The following is an 18,827-nucleotide window of genomic DNA, read 5'->3' on the forward strand; positions in this document are numbered from 1 at the left end:
TATGACACCCTTTGCCAAGCATGTACCAAAATTCCAAACTCCCAGGAAAACCCCCAGATATTCAGTATAAACCACATTGTATATAGACACAGTGAACCACTCTGATCATTTGTGGAAATCATGTGTTAATTAAGGGATCTGTTTGCCAACCAGATTTCCAGTCACCAGCTTTCAAAGGTCAACTTTGCAAGCAGGCCTTACTAAGAATAGGCAGTCTTCAAACTCTTTTGTTAACTGTTCTACAAGTCATATATCCCTGCCCCCAAAAGAAGAAAAGATTAATTTGAAATGAACCAATAGACCTAAACCTATTAGGATATTGCTGTTCTTTTACTTGTCAAAGATTCCATACATCATTGGTTTGAAAAAAACTAAATATAGATGCCTTTGAGGATTATTATGATGATCCTTTTAGACGTAAATAATTTTTGGTTATTCAATTTATTGATTTCTTTTAAATTATTTTTTTTCTAAGGTTTATTTATTTGGAGCTGGCACTGTGGCAAAGCAGTTTTAAAGCTGCCGCCTGCAGTACCAGCATCCCATATGGGTGCTGGTTCCAGTCCTGACTGCTCCACTTCCAGTCCAGCTTTCTGCTATGGCCTGGGAAAGCAGTAGAAGATGGCCCAAGTCCTTGGACCCCTGAACCTGCATGGGAGACCCAGAGGAAACTCCTGGCTCCTGGCTTTGGATCAGCCTAGCTCTGGCCATTGGGGCCAATTGGGGAGTGAACCAGCAGATGGAAGACCTTTTTCTCTGTCTTTCTCTCTCTCTGTAGCTCTACCTCTCAAATAAATAAAATTGGATAGATAAATCTATCTAAAAAGTTTTTAAAAAGCAGATTTATTTATTTGAAAGGCTGAGTTACAGAGAGAGAAGGAAAGACAAATCTTCCATCTGCTGGTTCAGTATCCAAATGGTCGCAACGGCCAAAACTAGGCAGATCTGAAGCCAGGAGCCAGGAGCTTCTTCGGGGTCTCCCACATGGATTCAGAGGCCCAAATACTTAGGCCATCTTCCAGTGCTTTCCCAGATGCAGTAGCAGGAAGCTGGATGGGAAATGGGGCAGCCAGGACTCCAACTGGTGCCCATATGAGATGCCAGCATTGCAGGCGAAGGCTCTACTTGCTATGCCACAGCACTGGCCCCATCTTCTATTATTTTTATACATAGAGAATCTGTATTCTACTAGTCTGTGTTTCCTTCCTTTTTTTTTTTTTTTTTTTTTTTTTTTTTAAGATTTACTTCTTACTTGAAAGAGTTAGAGAAGCAGAGACAGAGATCTTCCTTCTGCTAGTTCACTCCACTGATGGCCTCACAAGCCAGCCCTAGATCAGTCTGAAACCAGGAGCCAGGAGCTTCATCCTGGTCTCTCACATCGGCAGGGGCCTAAACACTTGGGCCCTCTGTTGCTTTTCCCTGGCCATTAGCAGGTAGCTGGATGGGAAGTGGGGCAGCCTGCACACAAACCAGCACCCTTAGGGGATGCTGACATTAGAGGCAACAGCTCTACCTACTATGCCACAACACCGGCTCTTAGTTCATTTAGATTTTGTTTTTTATGTTTACTTAATTCATGAGTTTATTTTGATACGGTATATAAAGATCTAACATTTCCCCCCACATTAGCCAATTCAGCTACCTTTATGCATACTATTTCTGTTTCGCCTATAAATAAATTTTTGTGACAAAACAATATACCTTTTATTATCATTAAACATTTATAACATATTTTAATGCCTGTTAAGGCTAAGCTTCTTTTGTTTCTTTAGACATCTTTTCCTGTCAATTCTCATTTGCTTTTTCTTAGAGATTAACTATATATAACCTGTTTTCCAAGTTACAAAAGGAAAATTCTCTCCAGGATTTTAATCTGAGCAGTTTTAAACTAACACTGGGAAATTTTGGATAGAGAAAAATACCATGATCATTCACATTAGAATGTTTAGGGTCATGAAACACCTTTTTTTTTTTTTTTTTTTTTTTTTTTTTTAAGAATTATCCATTTATTTGAGAGGCAGAGTGAGAGAGAGAGAGAGAGAGAGAGAGAGAGAGAGAGATATTCCATCTGCTGGTCCACTCCCCAAATGGCTACAACCGCCGGAACTGCACCAATCCAAAGCCAAGTGCCAGGAGCTTCCTCTGGGTCTCCCACACCGGTGCAGGGGCCCAAGGACATGGGCTATCTTTTATTGCTTTCCCAGGCCATAGCAGAGAGCTGGATGAAAGTGGAGCAGCCGGAACTTGAACTGGCGCCCACATGGGATGTCAGCACTGCAAGCGGCTGCTTTACCCACTACACCACAGCACTGGCCCCATGAAACACTTTTGAAGTGCCAGAAACAAAATGGAAAGAATGTCCTAGAAGGGAATACTGCTAATGTAAGATGAGGGAAGAGAGTAGAGGCCTAGGACATCCCTGCATGTAAAGGAGCAGAGCCTTCCAAAGTGAGAGAGTGATCCTTTGCTTAAAAATTTGTGAAGATTATGGGTAGATTGTTAATCTAGTTTAATTGATCAGAGGTCTCTTTTTAGCTTAGGCAAATAGTCTAAACTTTATGAAATGTTTTTCACTCTAGCAAATATGATATCTATCTTTATCAAAGAACGGAAAATGAGATAAAGTACTGGTTTTTTTGTTTGTTTGTTTTTGTTTTTTTTGACAGGCAGAGTGGACAGTGGTTCACCCTCCAATGGCCGCCGCGGCTGGCACGCTGCGGCCGGCGCACGGCACTGATCCGATGGCAGGAGCCAGGTGCTTCTCCTGGTCTCCCATGCGGGTGCAGGGCCCAAGCACTTGGGCCATCCTCCACTGCACTCCTGGGCCACAGCAGAGAGCTGGCCTGGGAGAGGGGCAACCGGGACAGAATCCGGCGCCCTGACTAGGACTAGAACCTGGTGTGCTGGCGCCGCAAGGCAGAGGATTAGCCTAGTGAGCCACGGCACCGGCCAAGTACTGTTTTAAAGTTACAAATGTCCAAATCAGTAGTTTCTCTGTTAAATGTTTATTTTCTGTTTGTTTACCTTTAGGGGTTCTATGATGTTCTTCGAAGGAATTCTCAGCTGGCTAGTTCAATCATGCAGACTCTGCTCTCACAGGTAAAGTATATTTTTTATGGTGAGCATAGGGAAGTCGGCTTAGGAGGCATTGAGAAGTAGTTGATGTTTTCCAGATCTTTTGAAATACAAAATAATTCCCAACTATCACCCTGGTATGCTGTGAACATTCCTGGGGTATATGGTACTGTTCTGGGTTGTTTTATTTCATCTCCACTTACCTGCCTTTTATATTCCTGTCATATAACAATCTATATCTTAAATCAGAAGGATTTTTTTTTTATTTTTTTTTTATTTTATTTTTTTTTTTTTATTTATTTTTGACAGGCAGAGTGGACAGTGAGAGAGAGAGAGACAGAGAGAAAGGTCTTCCTTTTGCCGTTGGTTCACCCTCCAATGGCCGCCGCGGTAGCGCGCTGCGGCCGGCGCACCGCGCTGTTCCAATGGCAGGAGCCAGGTGCTTCTCCTGGTCTCCCATGGGGTGCAGAGCCCAAACACTTGGGCTATCCTCCACTGCACTCCCTGGCCACAGCAGAGAGCTGGCCTGGAAGAGGGGCAACCGGGACAGGATCGGTGCCCCGACCGGGACTAGAACCCGGTGTGCCGGCGCCGCAAGGCGGAGGATTAGCCTGTTGAGCCACGGCGCCGGCTCAGAAGGATATTTTGTTTGTTGTTACTTTTATTTCCTTATTTAAAAGTCAGAGTTACCAAGAGAGGGAGAGACAGAGATCTTCCATTTGCTGGTTCACTCCCCAGATTGCTACAATGTCCAGCACTGGAACAGACTGAAGCCAGGAGCTTGGAGCTCCATCCAAGTCTCTCACATGGGTGGCAGGGGCCCAAGTACTCAGGCCATCCTCTATTGCTTTCCCAGGCATATTAGCAGGGAGCTGGATCAGAAGTGGATAGCTGGGATTTGAACTGGCACTCTCTGCTGAGATATAATTTCATGCCACACAATTGTTATTGCCTTCTACCAGGAGGATTTCCAGACCCTTAATCACTGATGTGGCTAGAAATGGAAGTGCATGCTCTTCTCCTATGTGCTTTCTCTCTCTCCTTTCTTTTTCTCTCTCAGTGCCATTGCCTTGTGGTAATTCTGAAGAAGCTCCATTTGAAATTAAGGTCACAGATGTGAGGGAATTAGTGAAAAGTTCAGTGCCGTTCACCAGAAGCTTTTCACTGGGCCTTAGGCTTGATCCTACATAAAATTTATATCCTCTTTAATTGTAGCTTTCTTTTTGAATTGAGGAACCCTGAGGTGTGAGTGTGTTTATCAAAATCATAATAATAATAACGGGCTAGTGCTGTGGCACAGAAGGTTAACACCCTGGCCTGAAGCACCAGCATCCCATATGGATGCTGGTTCCAGTCCTGGCTGCTCAACTTCCAGTCCAGCTCTCTGCTATGGCCTGGGAAAGCAGTAGAAGATGGCCCAACTCCTTGGGCCCCTGCACCCGTGTGGGAGACCCAGAAGAAGCTCCTTGCTCCTGGCTTCTGATCGAACAGCTACGGCCATTGCGGCCAATTAGGGAGTGAACCAGTGAATGGAAGACCTTTCTCTCTCTCTCTGCCTCTCCTCTGTGTAACTCTGACTTTCAAATATATAAATAAATCTTTAAAAAAAAAAAAAAAAAAAGAAGGGCTTTGTACCTTCATTAAGAACTTTTAAAGGCCGGCGCCGTGGCTCAACAGGCTAATCCTCCGCCTTGCGGCGCCGGCACACCGGGTTCTAGTCCCGGTCGGGGTGCCGGTTCTGTCCCGGCTGCCCCTCTTCCAGGCCAGCTCTCTGCTGTGGCCAGGGAGTGCAGAGGAGGATGGCCCAAGTGCTTGGGTCCTGCACCCCATGGGAGACCAGGATAGGCACCTGGCTCCTGCCATCGGATCAGCGCGGTGTGCCGGCCGTAGCGCGCCAGCCGCGGCGGCCATTGGAGGGTGAACCAACGGCAAAGGAAGACCTTTCTCTCTGTCTCTCTCTCTCTCTCACTGTCCACTCTGCCTGTCAAAAAAAAAAAAAAAAGAACTTTTAAAAAAATCATAAGTTAGGGTATTGGAATTTTGGACTCAGCTGATCTGACTCTGGAGCCTATATTAACCAATAAGTTATATTGAAAATGCTGATTGCCTATGCAAGTTCAGAAATTGTTATGAAGGAATATGGTAGAAGTGGAAGAGGAAATATAGTCCTTTGTAGTAGAATGCCTAAAGCAAGGGCAAAGAATATAGATAAGCCAGAGCAGTACTACTTTTACCATGCTGTTCTTTGGATAGTTTAAGAAGGAAGTAGACATAAGGTGTCACTGGCTTGACCAGTGGAAAAAGTGAGAAGTTTTCATGACCATGATGTCTTTTTCTCTTGCTATACACAGTTAAAACAATTTTATGAGCCAAAACCTGATCTGCTGCCTCCTCTGAAATTAGAAGCTTGTGTTCTGACCCAAGGAGATCAGATTTCTCTACAAGAACCACTGGTGAGACTTAGTCCTACTGTCACACTAATTACTGTTTTAACCATAGGCTTGATCTTCAGCAGTAGATACCTTTCCCTGTGAAACTGTTTTGCTGGTTCTAATGAAGAATCTTCATCTTAAGTCTTCCCTGCTTACCATTTCTGACCCATCCGTTGGAAAGACACCACCATCATAGTGCTTCACTAAATCAAGGCATCCTTCCCCCGAGGAACAACTTTCTGTATGGGTTTTTGATCATATACTCTTAAGCAATATACACTAGAATGGAGAGGACGTCACTGGGGAGATGAACCCAGGGGATTTGCTTCATTAGGCTGGAGGGAGAATATTATTTAGGCGCATTTGGAATTGGCCCTCTGTGGGATTATTCAGAGGATGTAGGGCAGGTTGATTTCCTATCTTTTCTAAACTATAGCTGCAGGAAGACAGGGAATCAAGGGAAAAATTAAAACCCCCATACCAAGTGGCTTGGAACTCACTTGGGGTAAGGAGAAGGATCTTTCATCTGTCACATCCTGCCTGCATTTGTGCATCTGCTGTGCCATGAAATGTCCTCAGCTTCAGTCTTTTTTTTTTTTTTTTACCATAGTTAACGATAAAATTATTTGTACAAAATTCCATTACTAAAAGTAAATTGAAAGCTCTTATAATGAATGTTTGCCAATATTAGAATTCATATGGCATTGGAGTAATTATTCTACACATTCCAGCTTCAGTCTTAGATACTGTTTGTCTCCCAGAGATTCCCTTGACAGAAACCTCCATCTTTAGAATAGATTCTGGGACTCAGAGGAACTAGAGAGGATTGAACTTCACAGCCTGGCTTCAGGGTTGTTTGTATCAAAGAAAGCACCTGTGATGTTGCTTCCTTTGGGCAAGGTTTGGAAAGCAGTGCTTGGGTTAGTTCAGTCTTTTTTTTTTTTTTTCCAGTTAATTCAGGTGGACTTGTGGTGCTAGTAAATAACTTACTTTAGCCTTAGAGACAGGAATTATTTGCTGATTATAAACAGCTTTGCTCAGAAGTATTTAATTTACTTATTTTCTTCTACAGGATTGTCTGCTGTGTTACATTCAGCATTGTTTGTCCTGGTATAAGAGCAGAGTGATGCCTCTACACCAGGGAGATGAGGAGGAAGAAGAGGGATTGTACCAAGACTTAGATGATATGTTGGAATCTATTACTAATAGAATGATTAAGAGTGAGCTAGAAGACTTTGAACTGGTAATTGCCAAGTCCTCAGCTATATTGAATAGTGGAGTTTTTAGTAGTGTGTTCATTTTTGCCTTCTGTCATTTAGGATAAATCAGCAGATTTTTCTCAGAGCACTAGTATTGGCATCAAAAATAATATCTGTGCATCTCTTGTAATGGGAGTTTGTGAGGTTCTAATAGAATATAATTTCTCCGTAAGTAATTTCAGGTAAGATATTGCTGTGACTCCACTGATATCTAATGAGTACTCTGTTTTATGTACCTTCTTTGACCCTTGCAATATGTTAGCTGTACCATGTCTTAACGACCATCTAGCCAGAGATCAGACTGTGTCTCAGGGAATACTGTGCACATGCCAGTCCGATCTGTGAATGTTGTCCCTATAGCAGGCTTTCATTTATTCAAAATTCTCTAGATGCTGAACTGAATAGAGAAATTTTAATTTTTAATACAGAAATTTTAATTAGTAAAGTTTGGTATAAATAAGAGACAGAAAAATAAGCCAGATAGACTGGTATGATTTGGGAGTATTATGTTAATGAAGGTCCACTCATTTTTAATGTTATATCTAAAATATGACATTTAAATAAGAATTGTGATTTCCTTATTACCATATGTAAGAGTAAACTCCAATATTCTGATACTTGTCTTTGGTGGTCTCTTTCCTTTTTCACAGTAAGAATAAGTTTGAGGAGGTTCTGAGCTTATTTATGTGTTACAAGAAACTGTCTGATGTACTCAGCGAAAAAGCTGGCAAAGGCAGAACTAAAATGGCCAACAAAATGAGTGATAGTTTATTGTCCATGAAATTTGTATCAGATCTTCTCACTGCTCTCTTCAGGTAAGGTTCCACCTGAGTGCTTAACGATAGCTACTGAGCGGAGATACTAATGCCTGCCCAGGTTCTTGGTTTAGATTCACTAGTTTAGTTTCACAATACTTACAGTAAAAAGGAAGTTTTAATTTTCTAGAAATAAAATATGGGCAGTTCTAGATGGGTAGTATAAAGAGGAATCTTGAATTATTAAAGGAAAAATCAGAATCAGTAGACTAATGAGCAAAAAGATAGGAAAGAATTTCAACAGGAAGATCTTCTTAAATAGCTTGAAACACAGTAACATAAGGGAAAGATTAATTTAAAAAAAAAAAAAAAAAGGGAAGGGGGCTGGTGTTGTGGCACAGCAGGTTAAGCCTGCAACGCTGACATCCCATATGGGCACCCCTAGTTGCTCCACTTCCATCCAGCTCCCTGCTAATAGCATGAGAAAAGCAGCAGAAGGTGGCCCAAGTGCTTGGGCCCCTACCACCCATGTGGGAGACCCGGATGGAGTGCCTGGCTTTGCCTAACCCAGCCCTGGCCATTGCAGCCATTTGGGGAGTGAGTGAGCAGATGGAAGATCTCTCTCTCTTCCTCTCCAATAAATAAATAAATCTTTTTTTTAAGAGTTATTTTATTTTACTTGAAGGAGTTAGAGAGAGAGAAAGAATGTCTTTCATCCTCTGGTTCTCTCCCCAAATGGCCACAACGTCCAGAGCTGGGCCGATCTGAAGCCAGGAATCAGGAGCTTCTTTTGGATCTCCCACACAGGTGCAGGGGCCCAGGGGCTTGGGCCACCTTCTATTGCTTTCCCAGGCCATAGCAGAGAGCTGGATCGGAAGTGGAGCAGACGGAACTTGAACCAGCACCCATATGGGATGCTGGTACTGCAGATGGTGGCTTACCTACTAAACCACAGTGCCAGCCCCAATAAATAAATCTTTAAAAACAAAAATCAAAGTATACCTCCAAAAACAAAAATACTAAGAATATGACAGTTAAATGTTATCTAAGTAAAGGATTTGGGGAGAGAAATAAAGTGAAATAACACTAAAAATGATGATTTTAAAAGGGTAGCCAGGGCAGTGACTATGGCATGGGCTATCTAGAGTCTCCATTCAAAGCTTACCGGGTGTTGCTGCTCTGAACACTGCCTAGAAAGCCTTGTTTCAGATCCCAGTAGCAGTAAGGGAATCTTTTTTTTTCTCTTTCTAGGGATAGTACCCAAAGCCATGAAGAAAGCCTGTCTGTTCTCAGGTCTAGTACTGAATTTATGCGCTACGCAGTGAACGTAGCTCTGCAGAAGGTACAACAGCTAAAGGAATTGGGACATGTGAGTGGCCCTGATGGCCAAAACCCAGACAAGATCTTTCAGAACCTTTGTGACATAACACGGTAAGACACTCCCACTCTCAGAACTTGTGCTACCTGCTGTGTGTTCTCAAGAGAGGAAATCTCAAGAGGATGAAGGCAGTTTCAGGTGAGACATGCCTTAGGAGTCAAAGAACAGTCATTGGTACCACTAGTCCTCTTCTTGTATGGATTCTTAGTCAAATGTGAAATGTTAGTCTATTACGAGGAAGAATGTGGGATATTATATAATAATGATTCATCAAGTAAACACAACAATTCTAACTGTAAGTGTGCCTGACAACAGAGATTTAAAGCAAAAACAGAATTGAAGTAAAAAATGGACAACTCTAATTATTATAATCAATCCTCTCTCTCATAATCAGTAGAAATAACAGAAATAAAATCAGGAAGGAAGTTTTAGCCAGAGCCATTAGGCAAGAAAGAGAAATCAAAAGAATAGAAATTAGAAAGGAGAAAATCAAACTATCCCTAGATGCAGATGACATGATTCTATATATAGGGGATCCAAAAGACTCCACTAAGAAACTACTAGAACTCATAAAAGAGTTTGGTAAACTGGCAGGTTATAAAATTAACACACAAAAATCAATAGCGTTTGTATATACCCTAATCCACTATTGGAATATAAACTGGTAAAGCCACTATGGAAGACAGTATGGCGATACCTCAGAAATCTGAATATAGACCTACCATATGATCCAGCCATCTCGGTCATGGAAATTTCCCTAAACCAAAAGAAAGCATGTGAAAGAGTTATCTGTACCCCCATGTTCATTGCAACACAATTCATAATACCTAGGATATAGAATAGAGCCAGTGCTGTGGCACAGCAGGTTAAATCCCTGGCCTGCAGCACCAGCATCTCACATGGGCACCAGTTTGAGTCCTGGCTGCTCCACTTCTAATCCAGCTCCCCGCTAATGTGCCTGGGAGAGCATTCTAGGATGGCCCAAATCCTTGGGCCCTTGTGCCCACATGGGAGACCTGGCTCCTGGCTTCAGATCAGCTCAGCTCTGGCCATTGTGACAATTTGGGAATTTGGGAAGTGAACCAGCAGATGGAAGACTTCTCTAACTCTACCTCTTTCTTTAACTCTGTCTTTCAAAGAAATAAATCGTAAAAAAAAGATATGGAACAAGCCCAGATGTCCATCAACTGTTGATAGACTGGATAGAGAAATTATGTTATATATACACTATGGAGTACCACTCAGCTGTAAAAAAAAAAAAAAAAAAAAGCCTGTCTTTTGCAACAAGATGGATGTAACTGGAAACTTATAGTTAGTGAAATAAGACAGATAGCATATGTACCTAAAATATAATGTATTGGAGTGAAATAGACATTTTGAGATTTGATAATTTTTTGCAGCCTTTGTCTCTTCTGTTGAGGAACAGTGACATTTATAGGACACTCACAAAGAAATATCATTTGGGGCCATATACTCAACAACTTAAAAAAATAGAAATCAGTTTGTTCTTTGACCACAACAGAATTGAAAAGGAAAGGAATAAAAAGTTATCTGGTTAATCACCTTATAAGTTAAAAGTACTTCTATATAACCCATACACAAAGAGAAAAGTCATAAGGGAAATTAGAAGCTATTTTGTCCAGAATGCGAATGAGCACTGATTATCAAAACATATATGTTCCAGCTAAAACATTGTTTACGTAGAGATTTATAGCAGTTTTGGTGATAAGTCTCAGGTATTCCATTTAAGCTTCCACATTAAGAAAATAAAACAAGAAGAGCAAATTAAAAGGAAAGTAAACAGAAGGAAGGCAACATCACTAAAAATGAAAACAGAAAGAGCCAGGATTGTGGTGCAGTGAGTTAAGCCACTGCTTGCAATACCAGCATCTCATGCCAAAGTGCTAGATCAAGTCCTGGCTGCTCTGCTTCTGATCCAGCTCCCTGCTGGTATACCTGGGAAGATAGTGGAGGATGGTCCAAGTACTTGGGCTCCTGCCACTCATGTGAGTCCAGGATGGAGTTCCTGGCTCCTAGCTTCAGACTGGCCCACCCTAGTTTTTGGGGCCATTTGGGGAGTGAACCACTGGATGGAAGATTCTCTCCCTCTGTGTCTCTGTCTCTCCTTCTGAGCCTTTCAGATGGATGGATAGATGGATTGATAGATTTTTTTTTTAATAATTGCCAAGATAATTCAATGACAAAACATCTTCATCAAATAGTTTTGCAACAATTGAACATCTGAATGCAAAAAACAAAATGAATCTTTATCCATTCTTCATATCATATTCAAAAAATTAACTTGAAATCAATCAGAGACTTAAATATAAAGCCAGCATTATAAAATGTCTAGAAGAAAACATGAGAGAAAAATTTCACTGTCTTATTTTGGGCCAAGATATCTTAGATATCCACAAAATTTTAAAAATTTAACTGCTTTCCAAAAAAACATTCTTAGTTAAAGTGAAAAGACAAGCTACAGATTAGGAAAAAATATTTGCAAAATAGCTTAATTTAAAATTTTAGGGGCCGGCGCTGTGGCACACTAGGTTAATCCTCCACCTGCAGTGCAGGCATCCCATATGGGCGCCGGTTCTAGTCCTGGTTGCTCTTCTTTTTTTTTTTTTTTTTTTTTTTATAGAGTGGACAGTGAGAGAGAGACAGAGAGAAAGGTCTTCCTTTTGCCGTTGGTTCACCCTCCAATGGCTGCCGCGGTAGGCGCGCTGCAGCCGGCGCACTGCGCTGATCCGATGGCAGGAGCCAGGTGCTTCTCCTGGTCTCCCATGGGGTGCAGGGCCCAAGGACTTGGGCCATCCTCCACTGCACTCCCTGGCCACAGCAGAGAGCTGGCCTGGAAGAGGGGCAACTGGGACAGGATCGGTGCCCCGACCGGGACTAGAACCCGGTGTGCTGGTGCCACTAGGCAGAGGATTAGCCTGTTGAGCCACAGTGCTGGCCCCAGTTGCTCTTATTCCAGTCCAGCTCTCTGCTGTGGCTGTGGAGGATGGCCCAAGTGCTTGGGCCCTGCACCTGCATGGGAGACCAGGAGGAAGCACCTGGCTCTTGGCTTTGGATTGGCGTAGCTCCAGCCGAAGTTGCCATTTGGGGAGTGAACCAGCAGGAGGAAGACCTTTCTCTCTCTCACTGTCTGTAACTCTACCTGTCAAATAAATAAATTTAAAAATTTTTTTGATAAAATTTTGAGCAAATTTCATCAAAGAAGATATATGGATATCAGACAATCACACAAAAAGATAGTCGGCATAATTATTCATTGAATAAATACATGTTAAAACCATAATGAGAGGCCGGTGCCGTGGCTTATTAGGCTAATCCTGCGCCTGTGGCACTGGCACCCCGGGTTCTAGTCCCGGTTGGGGCGCTAGGTACTAGGCCCAATTGCTCCTCTTCCAGTCCAGCTCTCTGCTGTGGCCTGGGAGGGCAGTGGAGGATGGCCCAAGTGCTTGAGCCCTTCACCCGCATGGGAGACCGGGAGGAAGTACTCGGCTCATGGCTTCGGATCGGCGTAGCGCTGGCCATAGCGGCCATTAGGGGAGTGAACCAACGGAAAAGGAAAACCTTTCTCTCTGTCTCTCTCTCACTGCCTATAACTGTCTCTCTGTCTCTCTCTCTCTCACTGTCTAACTCTGCCTGGCCAAAAAAAAAAAAAAAAAAAAAACCATAATGAGCAGCAGGCATTTTGCACAACCGTTATACTGCTTGGGATGCCAGCATATATCTAAGCGTGTAGGTTCAAGTTTCAGCTCTGCTTCCAATTCTGGCTTCCTACTACCTGGGAGGCAGTAGATGATGGATGTGTTATGAAGGAATTTAACTTACATATACCGCTGCAAAACAGTGTGTCAGTATCAAGTGGTAAGCATACTCCTGCCATCCGTTCTACTCCTATCATTTAGGCAGGTATTTACCCAAAAGAAATGAAAGCACTGCAAATACAGTGCATATGCAGGCTGGTGCACAAATGTTCACAGCAGCATTATTTGTAATAGCAGACTCCAGAAACAACCCAAATATCCATAAGCAAATGGATGGGTAAACTGATGAGTGGGCAATGTATATGCATACATTGGAACACTGCTCAGTAATAAGATGGAATAAACTACTGATACATGCAACAAGATAACATGAATCTCAGAAACATGCTAGGCTCTCAGAGACAATAGTGACTGGTTCCACTTCTGTATGATATTCTGTAAAACTAGGAACAGTAATCTGATCAGTAGTTGCTTTGAAATAGGAGGAGAGAATTGACTATCAAGAAGCTTATGGGGGCCGGCGCCGTGGCTCAATAGGCTAATCCTCCGCCTAGTGGCGCTGGCACACCAGGTTCTAGTCCTGGTCGGGGCGCCGGATTCTGTCCCAGTTGCCCCTCTTCCAGGCCAGCTCTCTGCTATGGCCCGGGAGTGCAGTGGAGGATGGCCCAAGTCATTGGGTCCTGCACCCCATGGGAGACCAGGAGAAGCACCTGGCTCCTGCCTTTGGATCAGTGCCGTGCACCGGCCGCAGCACGCCAGCTGCGGCGGCCATTGGAGAGTGAACCAACGGCAAAGGAAGACCTTTCTCTCTGTCTCTCTCTCACTATCCACTCTGCCTGTCAAAAAAAAAAAAAAAAGAAGCTTAAGGGAACTTTTGGGGTGATGGAAACACCTTAATTGTGTAGAAATTATACAGTTTTGCGAGTTTTTTATAAATTCATAGAACTGTTCACTTATATGGTATAAAGTTTACTGTGTGTAATTTTATCTAAATGAACCTGAATTTAAAAATAAAATCACAGTGCCAGTGTTGTAGCAGAGTGGGTTAAGCTGCCACTTGCAACACTGGAATCCCATATTGGAGTGGCAGTTCAAGTCCTGGCTACTTCATTTCTGGCCCAGCTTCTTGCTAATGCTCCTAGGAAGGCAGCAGAAGAAGCACTTGGGCTCCTGCCACCCACGTGGGAGACCCTGGTGGAGTCTCAGGCTCCTGGCTTTTGGGCCCTTTGGGGAATGAACCAGCAGATGGAAGATCTCGCTCTGTTACTCTGCCTTTCAAGTAAGTAAATAAATACATTTTTAGATTAATAAAATCACTTTCACTTCAGAGTCTTGCTATGGAGATACACTTCAGTTCCTACTTCAGTAGAAGAGTCTGGAAAGAAAGAGAAAGGAAAGAGTATCTCACTGCTGTGCTTGGAGGGTTTACAGAAAATATTCAGTGCTGTGCAGCAGTTCTATCAGCACAAGATTCCACTCTTTCTCAGAGCTTTGGGTAAGTATTTCAACATCAGTAAATTGGCTTGATCTGGGTTTATTCTTAGTAACCAAACATCTTGATTCTGTTAAACTGCCAGATGACACCAGAGAGCAGTCCTAATGTTGCTAAGGAGTGACACCTAGTGGATTCACAACTGACACTAACTGAATTACATTTAACCACAAATAGTGAAAAATGGAAAATTGGAAAATAGAATTTAAGTATTAAGAAATTGTAAACTTTTAGAAATGCATTTAAATCTGCCACCAGACTTCTTTAGCTCTCTAAAATCTTAATTTAACTGTTGAAAGACCAAAAAAAAAGCATGAGTTCATATCAAAGAAAATAAAAATCCCTTTGCGGCCGGTGCTGATGTGCAGCAGGTTAATGCCCTGGCCTGAAGCACCAGCATCCTATATGGGTGCCAGTTCAAGACCCGGCTGCTCCACTTCTGATCCAGCTCTGCTATGGCCTGGGATAGCAGTGGAAGATGGCCCAAGTCCTTGGGCCACTGCACCCATGTGGGAGATCCGGAGGAAGCTCCTGGCTCCTGGCTTTGATTCAGCAAGCTCTGGCCACTGGGGCCATTTTGGGAGTGAACCAGCAGATGGAAGACCTTTTTCTCTGTCTTCCCCTGTATCTGTCTGTAGCTCTACCTTTCAAATAAATAAATAAATATTTTTAAAAAATCCTTTTCCATTCCTAGATGGCGCAGATAAAGAAGGAGAGGAGGAAGGAGATGCAGGTCTCAGTGTCACTCAAAGGGCATCATTCCAGATCCGGCAGTTTCAGGTGAGAAACCTTCAGAAGCTGCTGTGTGGTCCTGAGGGTTCTTGCAAAGGAACTGTTAGCTGGGACAGCTGGTAAGAATGGATGCACAAAGAGTAAGGAGGACAGGAATTTTTCTGGGCCATCTAGCCAACAGGACAAAGCTCTTAGAATGGAGATTATGAATTTAAAAGGATCGTAGTGAGGACACATGTTTAGCTATCTCAATCTGCAAAAACTTACTGTCTCCAAGAATCACTGTTTGAGTTGACATAAGACAGCCAAGAGCCCTCCAAGGTATGGAGATTATATTTTTAAATATGTAATATACTTTGGCTTTGTCAGGTTGCTTAAAAACGAAACTAGGGAAATTGGGTATTGTGGTGCAGTAGGTTAAGCCACCCCTAGCAATATCCTGATCCTACATTGGAGTGCCAGTTTGAGTCCCAGTTACTCCACTTCCAATCCAGCTCTCTGTTAATTTGCCTGGGAAGCAACAGATGATAGCTCAAGTGCTTGAGTCCCTGTCACCCACATTGGAGTCCCATGTGGAGTTTCTGGCTCCTGGTTTCAGCCTGGCCTAGCCAGGCCATGTAGCCATCTGGAGAGTGAACCAGCAGGTTCTTTTTTTTTTCTCCCTCCTTCCCTTCTCTCTTCTCTCCCTCGCCATCACTCTGCCTTTCAACTAAATAAATAAATCATTTTTTTAAAAAAGCTGAATAGTGAAGCCTGTTAAAGTTTCTGCCATCCCACATGGGAGACCTGGAGGAAGCTTCTGGCTCCTGGCTTCAGGTGGGCCCAGCCCTGGCTGTTGCAGCCACTGTAGAGTAAACCAGTGGGTGAAAGATCTCTCTCTCTCTCTCTCTCTCTGTCTGTCTCTCTGTGTGTGCGTGTGTGTGTCTGTCCCCCTATCTCCGTGTAACTCTGTAAATAATCTTTTTAAAAAAAAAGTTCCTGCCATGTGCCAAGAACTGAGACTGGGGTACAGCAGGGAACAAAAGACATTCCTATTCTCATGGAGCTTACATTGTAGTAGGAAGAGATTGACAGATATTGGTGGATTACTGGGCTTAGGGCACAGTCTAACCCTTAGGTCAGTGGATAGGACCCATGGAGATACGGACTCCCAGACACTGGCAAGGAACTGGAGAAGAAAGACTCCAACATTTTATTCCAAGATTTAATTCCAAGAGAATCTCGGGTTGTGGTTCAAAACTGGAAACTACTATTCAGTCCAGGTTTATTTTCATATTTTAGCTCTTGGAATTTCGATAGCTTTGAATTCTTTCTGCCCCAGTCTTAGAAATTTCTGACTAAATATCCCTTCTTTGTAGAAACATGTCTGCTGATGTTTATGTACTTTTCTTTTCTCAGAGGTCCTTGTTGAATTTGCTTAGCAGCCAAGAGGAAGATTTCAATAGCAAAGAAGCCATTCTACTAGTCACTGTCCTGTCCAGCTTGTCCAAGCTACTGGAGCCCTCCTCTCCTCAGGTACCAATACCATATATTCAGTACCAGTTAGCATTCCTCAGAAAACAAGGATTATTGCACTGTGATATGTTTACGCACCTGAGTTAATAAAGACTATAAGATGAACCTTCTTATCTAGTGTTTCTACTATAACAAATTTATATGTAGCCATATATGGCAAGAATATACTGCTTTTGTTTGGCAGTTTTCCAGGGGAAACTAATGCTTAAAGAAAAAAAAATTGTTTATCTTTGGTATCTCTTTTTTATTTTTTTAAAGATTTTATTTATTTATTTGAGAGTTGAGAGGTAGAGTTACAGACAGCCAGAGAGAGAGAGAGGTCTTCCATCTGGTGGTTCACTCCCACAGTGGCCACAATGGCTGGAGCTGGACCAATCAGGAACCAGGAGCTTCTCCTGGGTCTCCCACATGGGTACGAGGGCCCAAGCAGTTAGGCCATCTTCCACTGCTTTCCCAGGCCATATGCAGAGAGCTGGATCGGAACAGAAGCAGCTGGGACACAAACTGGTGCCCATGTGGGATGCTGTGCCACAGGCAGAGGCTTAGCCCACTGTGCCACAGCACTGTTCTTCCAACTTTCTTAGCTTGTGTTCTTTCCCACTCTTGGTATTTCTTCTTCTTTGCTTTTTATTTTTTATTAGCTTGATTTTGATTAGTTTTTAACAGATTCAGTATGGTTTGTAGAGATGGTTCTAAGAACAATAATGATCTCAACTCAATGATGAAAGTTTATTAATTAATTAGAAGATAGCTGACATTCAGCAGTTGACTCTCAGGAAAGTTACCAAAGTTTAGAGGTGGGTGGGAATCAATAATAGCTTATTAAGTCAGAGGCAAGCACTGTGGCATGGCAGCTTGCTGTTATGGAAGCCTGTATCCCATATTGGAGTGCCTGGTTCAAGTCCCACCTCTGTCTCCAATCCAGCTTTCTGCTGGTAGGCACCCTAGGAAGCAGCAGGCGATAACTCAAGTACTTGGGTCCCTGCTTCTCGTGTGAGAAACCTGAATGATGTTCCTAGCTCCTGGCTTTACTTCAGCCTGGCCTACCCTTGGTTGTTGCAGGCATTTGGGGAATGAACCAGGAGACAGAAGATCCCTCTGTCTATGTTGCTCAGCCTTTCAAATAAATAAATGAACATTTAAAAAAGAGAGATGATTGAATCAGAAAGTATGACTAAGACCAAGAAAAGAAACACCTCTGGAAACAGATGATCTATGTATATATGTAGGTCTGTGTACATATACTTAGAATTGTGCACACACATGAACTGTCACACACACACATAGAATATAAGAGAAGGGCCACATTTTGTGAATGTGTTCCATTCAGGAGTGATTTCCCTGTGAGATAATAAAGAAGATCCCCAGGAGCTTCAGGCTGTGTGCTTCAGCCACATCGACTTCATGGTCTGTGAGGAAGACAGATGGAAGCTCTGGGGTCCAAGCTCCTTGTGTGAGCTTTAACTCTGAAGAGCTAGCCTGTAGGAGACTCCAGCCTGGGGGTATTAGTGTTTGATGCTGGAAAGTAAACCTGATTTTTCCTGTTGCCCTAGTTGCTGGTTAGCCCAAAGAAAGTCCCTTTTGCTACATACCTACTCCAAATAATTTACCCTTACATTACTTTTATCATCATTCTTTTATCCTGCTACTTTTTGCTGCAGAGAAAAGGAACAGGAAAGAAAGAAACAGTTGGAGGATGGGGGTAATTTGGGAAAGAATAAATTAATTTGGAAAGATTAAATATACAAGAAATACTTCTAATATACTTTTCACCACCCATACCTGCCCCTTTAACTTCAAACATGAAACACAGAAATTATCAAAAAGTTTCAGTAAGTAGTCTCCCCATCTATGTGCTGTGTTCTTTTTCTCCCCCAGATAATTAAACAGCTTTAGTTTCTTATATAATAGTTTTCATGAGTTTCTTTATTCCTGTAGGAAAAAAATGTAACATAGATTCTTACCCTCAGTCCTTCCTTCCCTTCTTCACGCAAACCCTTGTTCTGCATCCTCTTTGTTTCATCTAACACTGTGTTCTGGAGATCTTTTAGTGCTAGTTCATGGAGCTTTTAGTTAACCTCTTCGCTAATCTTTTTCCTCCCCAGCAGATCAAATTGAATTCTTTTTTTAAAACAAAAGATTTAGGCCAGCACTGCGGCTCAATAGGCTAATCCTGCGCCTTGCGGCACCAACACACCGGGTTCTAGTCCCAGTTGGGGCGCCGGATTCTGTCCTGGTTGCTCCTTTTCCAGTCCAGCTCTCTGCTGTGACCCAGGAAGGCAGTGGAGGATAGCCTAAGTGCTTGGACACTGCACCCGCATGGGAGACTAGGAGGAGACTGCTGGCTCCTGGCTTCGGATCGGTGCAGCGCCGGCTGTAGTGGCCATTTGGAGGTGAACCAACGGAAGGAAGA

The 18,827-nt window shown here is 42.9% G+C and overlaps 1 protein-coding gene across 3 annotated transcripts in view; it reads left to right on the forward strand.

The window, feature by feature from the left end:
* Positions 1-18,827, forward strand: part of FANCI (FA complementation group I) — a 96,097-nt gene that overhangs the window by 60,636 nt on the left and 16,634 nt on the right. For all 3 annotated transcript variants that reach the window (XM_062206235.1, XM_062206234.1, XM_062206236.1), the window contains 9 exons: positions 3,031-3,099; positions 5,427-5,528; positions 6,580-6,750; positions 6,827-6,948; positions 7,417-7,581; positions 8,773-8,952; positions 14,004-14,170; positions 14,862-14,947; positions 16,298-16,414. In XM_062206235.1, coding sequence (XP_062062219.1) covers positions 3,031-3,099; positions 5,427-5,528; positions 6,580-6,750; positions 6,827-6,948; positions 7,417-7,581; positions 8,773-8,952; positions 14,004-14,170; positions 14,862-14,947; positions 16,298-16,414 — 1,179 coding nt within the window. The remainder of the gene's footprint in view (positions 1-3,030; positions 3,100-5,426; positions 5,529-6,579; positions 6,751-6,826; positions 6,949-7,416; positions 7,582-8,772; positions 8,953-14,003; positions 14,171-14,861; positions 14,948-16,297; positions 16,415-18,827) is intronic.

Source organism: Lepus europaeus, chromosome 11, assembly GCF_033115175.1.
Source record: "Lepus europaeus isolate LE1 chromosome 11, mLepTim1.pri, whole genome shotgun sequence".
NCBI lineage: Eukaryota > Metazoa > Chordata > Mammalia > Lagomorpha > Leporidae > Lepus > Lepus europaeus.